Here is a 13,779-nt window from a genome sequence, read left to right on the forward strand (position 1 = left end):
CTCCAAGGCAAAGCGGGCCTAGGAGTGGGGCCAGGAGAGGGAGAGGAGGATATTGGTGCCACCTCACACCCCACGCCCTGCCTGTGCCCACAGGAGTGTGCAGGGGAGCCACTCTTCATGCTCTACTGCGCCATCAAGCAGCAGATGGAGAAGGGCCCCATCGACGCCATCACGGGTGAGGCCCGCTACTCTCTGAGTGAAGACAAGCTCATCCGGCAGCAGATCGAGTACAAGACCCTGGTGAGGAGGCCGGAAGCTCAGGGGCCACGGCTGTTCCCTACTCTGCCGTCAGAGCACAAAGCTAATCTGAGTGGTCGATAAAGAGGCTACAAGACAGCCTGGGAGCAAGTCTAAGGGGGATGCCGAGTGTTCCAAGAGCGGAGCACGCACACCTGGGTTCCCCCTCTGCATCTCATTTGGTGGACCCAAAGAGGGCTGTCTGCCTCGGTTTACCCTAGATGATATGGCCGAGGAGGAGACCACCCTCCACTAGGTGTGAGGAAATTAGCGTCATGGGGAAGAATGGGAATTTGCTAGTTCCTGATATGGAGGCTTTTGGGGGAGTGGGTGGTCAGCCCTCCATATACCTGGAGCCATCTCTAGGTAGGACACCTGGGATGCCTTGTTTCAGGATAACAGTTGTGCCCAAGCCAACGGGGAACTAGAAAGTGGAGTCTCGGTTCTTTGAGAAGAGAAGGGTAGGCATGACTCAGGTTGTCATTTGGCAGATGGCAGGCAGGCAAGGGAAACTGAGGCACAGCTGTTTCTCCTGTAAGGAGGGTAAGCCTTGGAAAGAGAGAATTCCAAGGCCTTACTCCATCTCTGTCAAGCTGCCCCTTGAACTCCCATCCTGCTCCCCCTCTCTTATCACCTGTAGATCCTGAACTGCGTCAACCCCGACAACGAGAACAGCCCAGAGATCCCAGTGAAGGTGTTAAACTGTGACACCATCACGCAGGTCAAGGAGAAGATCCTTGATGCCGTCTATAAGAATGTGCCCTACTCCCAGCGGCCGAGGGCTGTTGACATGGACTTGGGTAGGAGGCCCAGCCTTGGAGTATGGGAGGCAAGGGGTAGAAAAGTGGCTTCCAGGAGGGCACTTGGGTGATGAGATGGGGTGGGGTGAGAAAATGGGAAGCCCTGTCCTGCATGACTGGGTCCTGTCCAGGTGAGGGGCCACAGGTAGTACTTCTCCCAGGACACTTCCTGCTCACACTTCTCCCCCGTGTGGTCTTGACCCCATGGAGCCCTTGAGGTCTCTAAGTACTATGAGTGGCACCAGCATGGAGCTGGGGTTGCCAAGTTTCTAAAGGAAGCAGGACTGGGTGACCCTGGCTCCAAGCCTCCGGCGCGCTCACACTGCCACCTGCACCACCCTCACCCCCCAGAGTGGCGTCAAGGCCGGATAGCCCGGGTCGTGCTGCAAGACGAGGACATCACCACCAAGATAGAGGGGGACTGGAAGCGGCTGAACACTCTGATGCATTATCAGGTGAGGGCAGGGGCTTTGCACCACGACCTCTGACTCCCCAGATTGTCCCTTCGGGCCCTGGGAAACCGTCTCCCCCTGTCCTCTTCCCTCTGAATCTAAATCAGAGATTCTCAGCCACAGTCACCCATTAGAATCCCCAGGATACTTCCCCAAACAGGAGTGCCCCGACTCCATGCCGAGAAACGGACTTACCTGGCCTGGGGAAGGCGAGGCGCTTTTCTCCTGTGTACCCCTAAGTCCGCAGGAGAATTGCCTGTTGTGAGGGCCCCTGCCAGGACGCCGACCACAGGGATCTGCGGCTCTCTGTCCTCAGCACCTTCTCGAAGCAGCTCTCGCTGCTGCTCACTTGCCATAGAGCAGGGGATTGGATAGACTTGTCTTCAGGTCTCGAGCTCAGCCACTGACTAGCTGGCGTCCTTGGGGAAATTACTCTCAGTTCTCTTCCTTCTCATCTGTAAAATGGAGTTCAGAGCGCTCCCCGCCCCATAAGGGTGTGTGGAATAGATCCAGTACAGGAGATAAAGCGTGGATGGATGACTGGTCCCAAAAAATGTCAGCAATAGAACAAAAGCTCCAGGAGGCATCTATTCCCACCTCCCCTTCCTTCCCATGGGGAGGAACTTGTGGCTGCTGGGTAGGCGGGTTGAGGGGGGCTCTGTAAGATTAAGCACAGGTAGGCTGGTCGGGATTCAGGAAAAATACTAAAATAGAAGCTGGAAATGAGAGACACCGAGGGAAATTAAAGCAACCAGGAGAAGCGCCTCGGGCTGCAGGACCCTTCGGGACTGCCTGATTAATAACATCCTCCTCGGTCGGTGCCTCACCGGGAGGGTGCAGGGGAGCTGGCGGGCTGCACTGGCAAGCGTGGAGTTGCCACCGGCCAGGCCACCGGGGTCCTGAAGGCCGAGAGGAGCTGGCTGGGAGGCTCCGAGGCACAGAGGAAGCCAGTGGGGGGGCCACCGGGGCAGCCCCCCGAAACCCTCCTCTCCGGGCTCCATCCCCCTTGCCGGCCTGCGTGAACTGTGCTGACCCCCTGACTGCACCAAGGCCCGGATGGACTGAGCCTGGTGTCCAAGAAGAGTTCAAGGCCTCTCAGGCCTCAGCTCAGCCCCTGCTTCTCCACTCACTGGTGGGGTGACTTCCACCTCTCGAGACCCAGGGCTCCTGATCTGTTAGGATGACATCTGGAGATGGCAGCCCGGCTTGTGAAGGTGGTGGGAAGGATGCGAAATAACAGGAGGGGTACTGTAGGGTGTAGACTCACACCCAGGGTGGTTCTGGCGGGTCCCTGCTGATTCCACCCCCACACACACACCCACCCCACACCCGCCCCGACCTCACAGGGCGCCTCGTGCATCCTGGAGAACTCTTGTAATGATCCAGTTAGAGCCCAAGAAGAAAGCACAGAAGAGAAGAGCACGGTGCCTTCGAATCAGAAGTTTCTCAAGGGCAGGAGGGAGGCCTTTCTCTTCTGTCTGTGATGCCCTGACGCTCGTTCCTGGGCTTTTCGTCCTAAGGCTCCCGATGAGAATGGAATATTCTGTTCTTACAGTGCTCATCATACAAAGCACTTTCAATTCCCCAATGTCATTTATCATTCATGTATTCATTCATTCCTCAAATATTTACTGAGCTTTACCGAGTGCAAGGTACTTCCCACATGCTAGCCCTGAGTGACAGGGAGCAACAGGGATTATTCTTCCCTTTGGGGGACGGTGATGATGATGTTGATGCTCATAATAACAACACTAATCCCAGTAGCTCCAAAGTGCCCACTGGGTGCCACGTGCAGCTGGCAGCCTTCATGTGTCCTGACTCCTTTGAGCCTCACGACAAGCCTCGATGCCATTATTATCTTCATCGACGAAGGAGACTCACTTGGGAGACTCGGAGAGGTTCACCGACTTCCCTGAGGTCACGGAGCTAGGACGTGGCACAGCCAAGGTCACACCCAGCCAAGCAGCCTGACCACGGATTTGCACCGCTTGTCCAATTTGCACCGCCTGTCCGTCAAGAGAAAGGAAGGCTGAGGACTGAAGACGAGAGAGATTTAGTGACAAGACCTGGAATTGAGTTGAACCGTGGTCATTCAAGTCACCTTGTGGAATCCTCCTCCAGGTGACAGCAAACCATACGTGAAGAATGTCATCTGTTCTTCCTGGGGGTGTAAACCTCTGCCCTGCCAGGCTTTCAGAGCATCCGTTGCAAGGAGAGTTCCTAAAAGAGAGGCGGAGAGGACCCCACTGCTCAGTCCCAGAGCTGGTGCGGATGGTGCAGGCCACTGGCAGTCCAGGGTGCTGCCGGCTGGGGAGTCACTGGAGCCACTTCCAGGCGCGGGGAAGACCCCAGGGCCCTGCAGCTCTAGGCCACCAAGTCAGAGCACTGCCCCCACCTTACCCTCCTCGGAGTCAAAGGTCCAGGAAGGCCCTACAGGAGCAAATCTTAATAATACAGGATAATAATACAGGAGCATAATCTTAATTAACAAAGAGATGTTAAAAAACTTCCCGGGCTCCCGCAGATTTATAGGGAGGGTAAAATTAAACACCACTACTAAAACCGGCTATCAGGGAATCTCGTTAGCGCTAATGTTCATTTATAGTTTGACTTCCCAACATTTAATTCTTTTTTGGTGGGAGAGAGGGACTGACAATTTAAGACCCAGAAAGATGGTTTTACGACTGGTGCAGCTATAAATCAAACTTATAAAGTTCATAAAAATTGTTAAAATAAAAAATGGTTTAATAGGAATGTTTTATGGCCCATAACATTATTATAGCTGTTTTATTCCCTCTGCGTTAGGGGTTTAATTGGATCGCCACAATTCTGGGGATTCTCCGTTTTTATTGGATGGAGGGTAATCTTAAATCAAAATAGCCCCAAATGTCTTCAATATGGCTCCTCATTTATCAGCCCTTTCCCTCCAGGCCGGGTGCTGAGCCTGGTCACCCTCACAGAGGATGGGGCAACGTGCCATCTTTCCCTCTGGCTCCCCAAGAGCAGCTGCCCTATTGGTGAAACTCGTCAAGGTGGCCCGGGCACTATAGGACCCAGGCCAGAAAGGAATCAGAGCCAAAAGGAAAAATGGGCTTCAGACCAGGGTGACTTGAAATAAAATCCCAAATTAGGATCTAATGGGGAGAACATGTGCTCTGGAGCCTGGACAGACCCGGCGACAAATATTGGCTGAACCACAGATTCTCTGTGTGACGTTGAAGATGTGTCTTCGCCCCCTCTCCGCGTCGTTTTCCTCACCTGTAAAATGGGAATAATTGTACGAACTCACAAGGTTGAAGGGAGGCCGGGTCTAGCCCGAGCTGTCCAGTAGAAATATCATGCAAGCCACATGCGTGACTTAAAATTTTTTACTGGCCCCATTTAAAAAGTAAAAATAAGCTGATAATGATTAATGGTAACGATATATTTTAATCTAACTGATTCTAAAATAATTATCCGTTTCAACACGGAATCAATATAGAAATCGTTAACGCAAGAATTTGTGTTCTTTTATTCACGCTAAGTCCTTGAAACCTGGTGTATATTATGTGTTTACAGCATCACAGTTTGCATTACACTTAGTGGTTTCCAGTTCAGACACTTAGAACGCGTCTCCCTTCAGACTCACCGAACTTCAAGTGCACAAGTCACCCAGGTGGCGAGTAACCACCACAGTGGACGCGCTGGCGAGTAGCGACCGTGTTATTTTAGTGTTCCTGAACTCCTTGTGCTCCACCCCATATCTATTTCTTTACCTTCTAGAAGTGCATGACGATTCACTTTCCCGGTTCACCCACACTGTACCTTTCCCACCGTCCTCAGGTGTCCGACAGATCGGTGGTGGCTCTGGTCCCCAAACAGACCTCCTCCTACAACATCCCGGCCTCTGCCAGCATCTCCCGGACCTCCATCAGCAGATACGGTGAGACCCGGGAAGGCAGCCTGGGCAGCTCAGAGGCGGCCTCTGTGACCTCCCCGGGGGACCCTTCCCCTCCCAGCTGCCCTCGGCCAGTCAAGGACGTTTGCCCATTGGCTTCCCCTCTCCCCGAGTGTAGCCATTCCCAGAGTTGTGGGAGCGGAGCCCATGGGCCCAGGCGCCCTTGCTTTGACAGTCCAGACCTGGTGAAGGAGTGGGAGGGGCCCAGCCTCAGGGAGGCACGGGGATGGGGGTTCCCACCTGCCAGTCCCTGTTTATACCTTTTGTTCTGGCTGAGTGGTTAATGGCCCCCCTTTACTCTCAAAAGTGTCCCAGTGTGGGCAACATTGGCCATCTGAGTCTATCCACCCCTGAGGGCGCAGGGGCCCCCAGTGCCCACTGGGCCACGAGGTGACCGAGCTTCACTCCCTCTTGCTCCTTGTCCTCTGATTTTGTGAATGCAGTAAGGCTTTGGGCTGCGCAGCCCAAGTACACCGCAGGCCTGCGTCCAGCGGCTCCAAAAATGGCATCGTTGAGTCCATACTCTAGGCCCCAAGGAGGAAGGACCCATTAACTCCCAAGAGGGGGCATTCCAATTTACAGCTTCTTAGCACCCAGATTTTTCATCAAAGCCCCTATGAAAGAATTCAGCTGACATTTTACCTATTGATTATTCTTTCCTGTGGACGTGTTGGGGGGGGTTGCAGGGCGGGGGCGGGGGGGCGGGGAGGTGTGCTCTCAAATTCTCAAGGCTGCCTCCAGCTCACAGAATTTTGAAATCTTATTTTTCAAGAAAAGTCTTCAGGCTCCTCCGTCCTCATGCCAACCAAGGGTCCCTAAAATAACCCACCAAATATGAGGTCCCAAGGGTCCCCTTCCCATTGAAATTAGTTTTTTTCTGAATCAGTGCAGTAGGTGGGCAAAGATTCTAGAAGGATTCTACAGGCAAGACTGGTGAAATCGGTGTCTTATGAGCCTCCACTGCCCCCTTCTCCTCAGACTCCTCCTTCAGGTACACAGGCAGCCCCGACAGCCTGCGGTCCAGAGCCCCCATGATCACCCCAGACCTGGAGAGCGGGGTTAAGGTGTGGCATCTGGTGAAGAACCATGACCATGGGGACCAGAAGGAGGGTGACCGGGGCAGCAAGATGGTGTCTGAGATCTACTTGACACGGCTACTGGCCACCAAGGTAACTCCTGCTCTGCCCAGCCCGGGGAGGGCTCCTTAGAGGGGTACGTCCTGCCCACCTCCACCCCCACCCCCAGCATAAGAAGGATGTCATGGAGTCTGCCCTTAAAGGGACCCATTCAGATGAGCAGGTCCAGGTGCCAGAGTGGGCTTTCCAGAGGATCAGGCCGCTGTTGTTCTCTACCCTTTGGCAAAAATTGCCCAAAAAATTGCCCCTGCAGACCACCATTACTCTTTAGAGCAGCTGCCCTCATCTCTGGGTCCCTGTACCTTTTAGGAAAATGTTGGGGTTTTCTTAGTGACGTTAGCTGGACAGATATGCCTGCCTCCACCATCACTGCCTTTTCCACTCACTTTCTGGCCACAATGGGAAGGAAAAGCACGAACGTTGGCTCCTGCCAGCAATTAGAGAGAAGGCCCCCCCTTCCCTGTCCCATCCCATCTGCCCCCAAATGCTGATGGAGGTGAGGTAGCCACAGTGTTGGAAGCTATGACCTAAAGCTGTCTTCCCGCTTCCCAAGCAGAGAACAGATATGCCTGTAAGTATGGCAATTATATGGCCTGTATTTGCCAGCACAGGTCAGATTTCAAATACTCTCCCCAACTGACCCCACAAAAATGCTGCTGAAATTCTAACACGGTGGCATCCAGATTACAGCTCTGACTTGCTCCCAAAAGGGGCAGAGAAATACACCCTCAGACCATATGTCTCAAATTTGGCTTTTCCTAATATGCCAATAAGGGACCAACAGAGACACCAGAAAAGGCTGGACACTTTCCTGACGTTCAGAGGTGTCCCTTGAGCCTGGACGCTGGGGAACCCAGACCCAGCCTGGTCGCTGCCCAGAGACCCTCCGAGGCCCTGTGGGTCCGGGCTGTGCCTGGGTGTTCTTGGATCTGGACCCTTCCCCCGCAGCACCCACTGTACACCCCACTTATCCCAGGCCACTAAGACGGCACCCCTCTTCACACGTCTCAATCAGACCGTCTGCAGTCCTGCCAGGAGGCTCACGGTCCTCCAGCTGGTTCTTCAGACACCCTCTGGTCCCAGCATGTACCCACCGTTCCCTGTGGGCAGCCTGTGCTCGGAGCACTCGCTATCCTCCTGTCCCACACCCTGTGCCCATACCTGCCAGCACGAACACGGGCATAGGTGTGACCTGGGGCTACGGGGTTGGGGAGAGATTCTTCCCAGGAGTCTGCAGCCCTTCAGTCCCTCCCAGCTCCCCGGCCCCGCAGCAGCCCCCTCCCCACCCCCACCACACCGTCTGCACAGCCTGGCTCCGCAGACAAATTTCCAAGGCAGGATCAGTCCAAGGCACCATCTGGTCTGCCCGTCTGCTGCCTGCACCCCCTCCCCCAGCCCCCACCTCATACTCCCCCACCGTCCCCCGCCACAGGGCACCCTGCAGAAGTTCGTGGACGACTTGTTTGAGACCTTGTTCAGCACTGTGCACCGGGGCAGCGCTCTCCCCCTGGCCATCAAGTACATGTTTGATTTCCTGGATGAGCAAGCGGACAGACACAGCATCCACGACACAGATGTGCGACACACCTGGAAAAGCAACTGGTAACCCCTGGGGGAGCTGGGGGGGTGGAGCTATAGCCTGGAGAGGTCAGGAGCTGAGCTGCAGGAGGCGGGGCCAGCAGGGGCCAGGGCGATGGGGGGAGCCTGTTCTTCCCCAGGCTGGGTAACCCGAGGTTCCTAGAACAAATAGCTCACACGTGCTCTGCAGAGCCAGCGTGGTCCCCAGGCTGCCAGCGCCAAGCGGGGCCGGCCTGGCTTAGGGCCCAGCACCAGGACACATGCCTGAGCTCTGTCCTTTCAGGTTGAGGACAGGGAAGCACTTACTCCCCGACTCTGAGACCCCTGGTTCCCAGGAAAGGTTGCTAGGGGGACCTACAGAAAGAGCCACATTTGAGACCTCGTTGCAGAGCTTCAAAGCCAGACGGTGTCAGGCATTCTGAGCAGGACGGAACAGAAGGCCGTTCCTGAGCAGGGGAGCCCTGAATTGAATGTAGACCCTGGGGAGAGAGCTCTTGTAGCAGTTGCTACAGACTCCGGCCCACCGACCAGGAGGATGTCATCGCGGACCCCTTATGGCTGAGTTATCACCCCGCGGCTTTCAGGGAGCAGCAGGTGGGACGTCCTGCAGGCATGACTCTCTCCCCGGAGGTAACCTCTGCAGCCACACACCGCAGTGGGAGAAGCAGCTCCTGCAGGCCCTAGCAGGCGACCCTTCTCTCCTGGGCTATAGATCTAGACCACAGACCAAGCCGAGGACTGCCTTTCAGGTCAGACAGGGCCTGGCCGAGAGCCGGAGTCAAAAACCTTCCTCCAGGAAAGCGCCCGGAGAGGGGAGAGAGGAGGTCCAGGCATTTGGGTTGGGCAGGCAGCCCACACAGCTGTCTGGAGTCAGCGATCTCCTCAGAAAACAGAGCCGACACAGATGGGCCCCGGCTGTTATTTGGGAAGCAAAAATCTTAGCAACCAGCAAAACACTTTGGAAAAACCCAACCCCAAGCCCATAGAATCCTTTCTTCTTCAAGAAGCTGTGGTTCCTGGCCCTCTGGGTCTGCAGCTTTGATCACAGGGTAGCGAAATGGGGAGATTCTGGTGGTGGCGGGTGAGGAGCCCACAGCGCGCTTACACCGGACCAGGCCTCTCGTGTGCATTCCCGGGGCAGGGCCATGGCCGTCTCCTTTGCTTTGGAAGGTTCCTCAGCCCCATGCTGGAAGTGTGCCATCTCAGGGAGATGAAGAGAAAGTTCTGGATTATCCCCATCTCTCTGCCTTCTGTTTCCAGACAGGCCCAAGTCATAGCAATGCCCTCCCCTGGAGTTGTGGTGGGAAGAGTCCCCTTATCCAGACCTCAAATAGCTCACGTCCAAGGAAAGAATATTAGAAGCTCCCGCACAGCTGCCAGAGGAAGGGAGGGTGGAAGGGATGAGTCACTTCTCAGCCGAGGCAGCTCCTCCCAGGCTACAGGAAAGTGAGCGATCCTGTTGCCCTTTGAAAGATAAGCGGAAATCATCCTGGAAGGCCTCAGAGAGGGCGAAGTTGACCTTCTCAAGACTTGGCTTGACTGAGACATTTGGGGTCTTTGAGGGTCAAGTTTGGGGTGTTTGAGGGTCAAGAGAAGACAAAGAAGGGGAGAAGAGAGGCAGGCTGGATTTCTGGAATGTCATCCCAGGCCAGGAGGACAAGCCAGAGGACAAAGCTCATTCCACAGAGGAGCCCAGGAGTTAAGGCCCCGAAAGCAGCTGGGAGAGAAGGCCAAGTTGGAAAAGGCACAGGCACAGCAGCTGTTGTGATTTCAAAGGGGAATGAATGGGCTGATCCACCTTATGGCCTCAGGAGCCGAGAAAACCCATTCTCCTCTGATCATAAATTCCCACGTCTCAAGAAGGAACCCTTCTAACGACTGATGCATTCCCGTTGGGGTGGGAAAAACGCTGAGCTACGGCGAGTCATCCCAGCATGCCAACCATGGCCTCCTCTCCCCCGTCTGCCCTGCCCAAGGAGGGGAGGGCTCTCCCCAGGGCAGCCCCCCGGTGTGGGGGGGGTCACTTCTCAGCTCCTCAGGCCTGGCTGGCCCTGCAAAGTGGTACAAGGGGCCAAGCTGGGTGGAGGGGCACAACCTGGGGCAGCTGGCTGCAGCCTTCCGGACGATGGCCATGGGCACTGGGACGGGACTCTAGGAGTCTGGTGGCTTTGTTTGAAGTTCTGAGAAAATCGTGCAGTTCTCTGTCCTTGGGCTTCCTGCCGGGAGGCCTCTGGAAAAAGTGGCTGGAACCCACCCACATCTACCCCTTGGTGGTTAAGGATCAGGGTCAGCACCCAGTTTGGGTACGATGGTGCCTCTCCTTTCTCCCAGGATCAGGATCGGCTCAGGCTAAACGAGCAGCCCTGGCTGGAGCAGTTCTCTGTGATTTCATCCCTTTGCCCTTGGGAGGGAGAATTTTGACTTGTAGAGGGAGGAGAGGAATATTCCTGGACGCCATCAGGGGCCCCACAGAGGTTCAGCCCTCAGGGTCTGCTCTGCCTTTTTCTACAGCCTCCCTCTGCGCTTCTGGGTGAACGTGATCAAGAACCCCCAGTTTGTGTTTGACATCCATAAGGGCAGCATCACGGACGCGTGCCTGTCCGTGGTGGCCCAGACCTTCATGGACTCTTGCTCCACGTCAGAGCACCGGCTGGGCAAGGACTCCCCCTCCAACAAGCTGCTGTATGCCAAGGACATCCCCAGCTACAAGAGCTGGGTGGAGAGGTCAGTAGCACCCCCGGGACAAACCCGCACCCCCATCTGTTTGCCCCATTCCCCACCCTGCGGGCCTCACCGACTGAGGACTCACAACCCACAACTGAGTCTGTGGTACCTTCAGATCTCATGCTCCCATCGTTCCCCCTTATCCAAACTTCCTGCTGGGAGGGGGGGAGAAGGGGAACCTCTGTGCCTTTGGACATCAGACCATTATCATTCTGATTACCTTTGATGGAGCACATGCTGAGCAACCAGCACTGTGATAAAGAGTTTTTATGTATAATCTCAGTAAAATATCCAACCGAGTTGCAAAGTATTATTATCATCATCCCCATTTTACTGATGAGGAGACCAAGGCTAAGTAGCTCGTCCAAGGTCACACAGCCTGCGGGTACTAGAGCTGGGATTGAGAGACTCGAAGCCTGGGCTTTTAAGCATTCTGGGGGGCACTGCAGTAGGAGCTCCCAGCTGGATGGAGTCTGGCCTAGCCAGTACCAGTCTCCAGGCCGCAGCCTTAGCTTGAGGCAAAGAGCCAGAGGAAGACACATCGGAAGAGAAATACGGAGGCAGGAGCGACTGGGGACATCTGATGCTCTCCAGGGGCCTGAGGTCAGAGTAGGGCAGGTGAACATGTATGTGCTGGGCCCCCGTTAAGAAGCCGGTCCTCTCTACGCCAGATACTATGCGGACATCGCCAAGCTCCCTGCCATCAGTGACCAGGACATGAACGCCTACCTGGCCGAGCAGTCCCGTCTGCACGCGGTGGAGTTCAATATGTTGAGCGCCCTCAATGAGATCTACTCCTATGTCAGCAAGTACAGCGAAGAGGTAAGGCGGGGCCCGGGAGGGGACAGAGACCCACAGGCAGCCAGAAAGACAGTTACGCAGAGCGCCTGGCTCAGCCCCTCGATAACAGCGACAGAGGGTAATTTAGAAAACATACAGTCATGGACTAGTGTCAAAAACCCATGAGCTCAAGACTCAGTACCATTCCCTTAGACAGCAGCCTCTCCTCTCTGATTCATCCAACGCTTTCTTACACATTCCATTGTCTTTCACTCACTGTTAATACGATAAATAACACTCTTAATAACATAATTGTTTTCCCTCTCCAAGTGTTGTACAATTCATTTCATCCTTTCTTAAACAGTGAATCAGACTGCTCTTTGCACTTGGGCAGATCCTGTCAGTTATTTTTTTTTTTTTAACTGGAATCAAACCATTTATTTCAGTTTGGGTGGCCCCTGGAGCCCAGCCCCCCTCACCCACCACTTCCTGTTGGGAAGAACTGAAGTCACAGGAGTGACCTTTGAGAGCTGAGGAGACTCGCAGGGTGGGGCAGCTCCAAGGGGTGCAGGTCGCTGGGTGTGTGTTGAGGGGCAGAGTCAGATGGGGCCTCCACTCCAGGAGCCTAGGCTGCTGATGGGTGGGCAACAGCCTGTTTCTCCAACTGCCGTCACCCCAGGAGAGAGGGCAGAGGGCGGAAGGGGCCGTGGTACCCATCCAGGGGGCTGGGAAGACCCCCTTAGTGTCTAAACCAACAGGGCTAGGGGCCCAAGGGTCAGTACGCAGGTGGACCTTGACGGGGCAGGGGTCGCGTGGGACGGCTCCGGAGCGTTTGCCAGGCCTGCGTTGGCATGGTGCCTGAAATTAGCATTAGAAGTAATCATAATCGTGCTAATAGCTAATAACTACACAGCACTTTGTCGCTCATGCCAGCTATCGCTTTAAACACGTTGTTTTAAGATCTATATCGACAGAGACACATACGTGTGTATGTGTAGACATACGTACACATGCGCACACGGACATACGTGTGTGTATATTCAATCATTTACATTCCTTCAGCTTATGTTCGTTGGGGCAGAATGGAAAGGCAGTTGGAAGGATGCAGGATTCCGTAAATGAGGAGCCTCTGAACGGCATCCTGAAGTCTTCCCCACCTTTGTTTTGTTGTTGTTGTTGTTCCTCAGCTCATCGGGGCCCTGGAGCAGGATGAGCAGGCCCGGCGACAGCGGCTGGCGTACAAGGTGGAACAGCTCATAAATGCCATGTCCATCGAGAGCTGAGAGATGGAGCCTCACGTTCCCAGGAAGAGGGGCCTGTGAAAGCTGCCACACCGGGAGTCTCAGACGGAAGGACAAGTGAAGGGGATCAGCCCCCCCAGAGCTTGCTGTCCCCTGGGACCCCATCCTGGGGAGAGGGGAGGGCCCCTCCCCCGACGCCAGCCAGGGCCCCGGCACCTGCCGGCTCCCGCAGGGAGAGGAGGCGGGCATCGGGCATCGTCCACCCACAGTGAGAACCGCAGGAGGCAGGGGCGCAGGGAAGGCGGTTCTTCAAGCCGAGAGGCACGAACTGGGGACAGTTCTGCCTCTGTGACTGCTGCTTTGCATGAAAACTCATTTGATGTATATTGGGGAAATAATGAGAACTTTATTTAATTTTTTTTAAGAAAAAGGAAAAAAAAAACCAGAAATAAAACGAGACAAAAAGCCTCCCTGTTAATCCCGTCCCACTTCTGTTTCAATCTGATTTCAATCCCCGTTCCTCCACCCGCCCCCCCCACCTCCCCTTCCTCGAATGACTCCTGTTTCCAAATGCCAGAGAAAGCCTACCAAGAGAAGCCGAGGGAAACTGGGGGGAAAGCGATCCCTTGCTTTCCCTGTAAATCATAAGAGCACGAGAAGGAGGAGAAAGAGCACAAGTTCACACCAAACACTTCGCAAAAATCGAGGCCAGTGAAACCTGGAATTACGGCAGCGGCCGGAGGAGCACAGCGGCCCGAGGAGCACGGCGGCCCGAGGAGCACGGCGACTGTGGGACTCGGCGCGGACAGTGGCACCACGGAGGGGCTCGACCTGGCCGACTGGGAATCGAGCTTTACGCACCACACACATGTATATTCTCCTCTCCGGAGAGGA

At 55.0% G+C, this 13,779-nt stretch overlaps 1 protein-coding gene across 1 annotated transcript in view; it reads left to right on the plus strand.

The window, feature by feature from the left end:
* Window positions 1–13,353, plus strand: part of PLXNA2 (plexin A2) — a 207,636-nt gene extending 194,283 nt beyond the window's left edge. Inside the window, exons 24-32 of the mRNA XM_041757924.1 lie at window positions 94–240; window positions 878–1,037; window positions 1,389–1,492; window positions 5,312–5,411; window positions 6,405–6,595; window positions 7,995–8,164; window positions 10,652–10,864; window positions 11,536–11,686; window positions 12,832–13,353. Coding sequence (XP_041613858.1) covers window positions 94–240; window positions 878–1,037; window positions 1,389–1,492; window positions 5,312–5,411; window positions 6,405–6,595; window positions 7,995–8,164; window positions 10,652–10,864; window positions 11,536–11,686; window positions 12,832–12,927 — 1,332 coding nt within the window. The 3' untranslated portion in view covers window positions 12,928–13,353. The remainder of the gene's footprint in view (window positions 1–93; window positions 241–877; window positions 1,038–1,388; window positions 1,493–5,311; window positions 5,412–6,404; window positions 6,596–7,994; window positions 8,165–10,651; window positions 10,865–11,535; window positions 11,687–12,831) is intronic.
* Window positions 13,354–13,779: the final 426 nt, after the last annotated feature.

Source organism: Vulpes lagopus, chromosome 1, assembly GCF_018345385.1.
Source record: "Vulpes lagopus strain Blue_001 chromosome 1, ASM1834538v1, whole genome shotgun sequence".
Classification (NCBI taxonomy): domain Eukaryota; kingdom Metazoa; phylum Chordata; class Mammalia; order Carnivora; family Canidae; genus Vulpes; species Vulpes lagopus.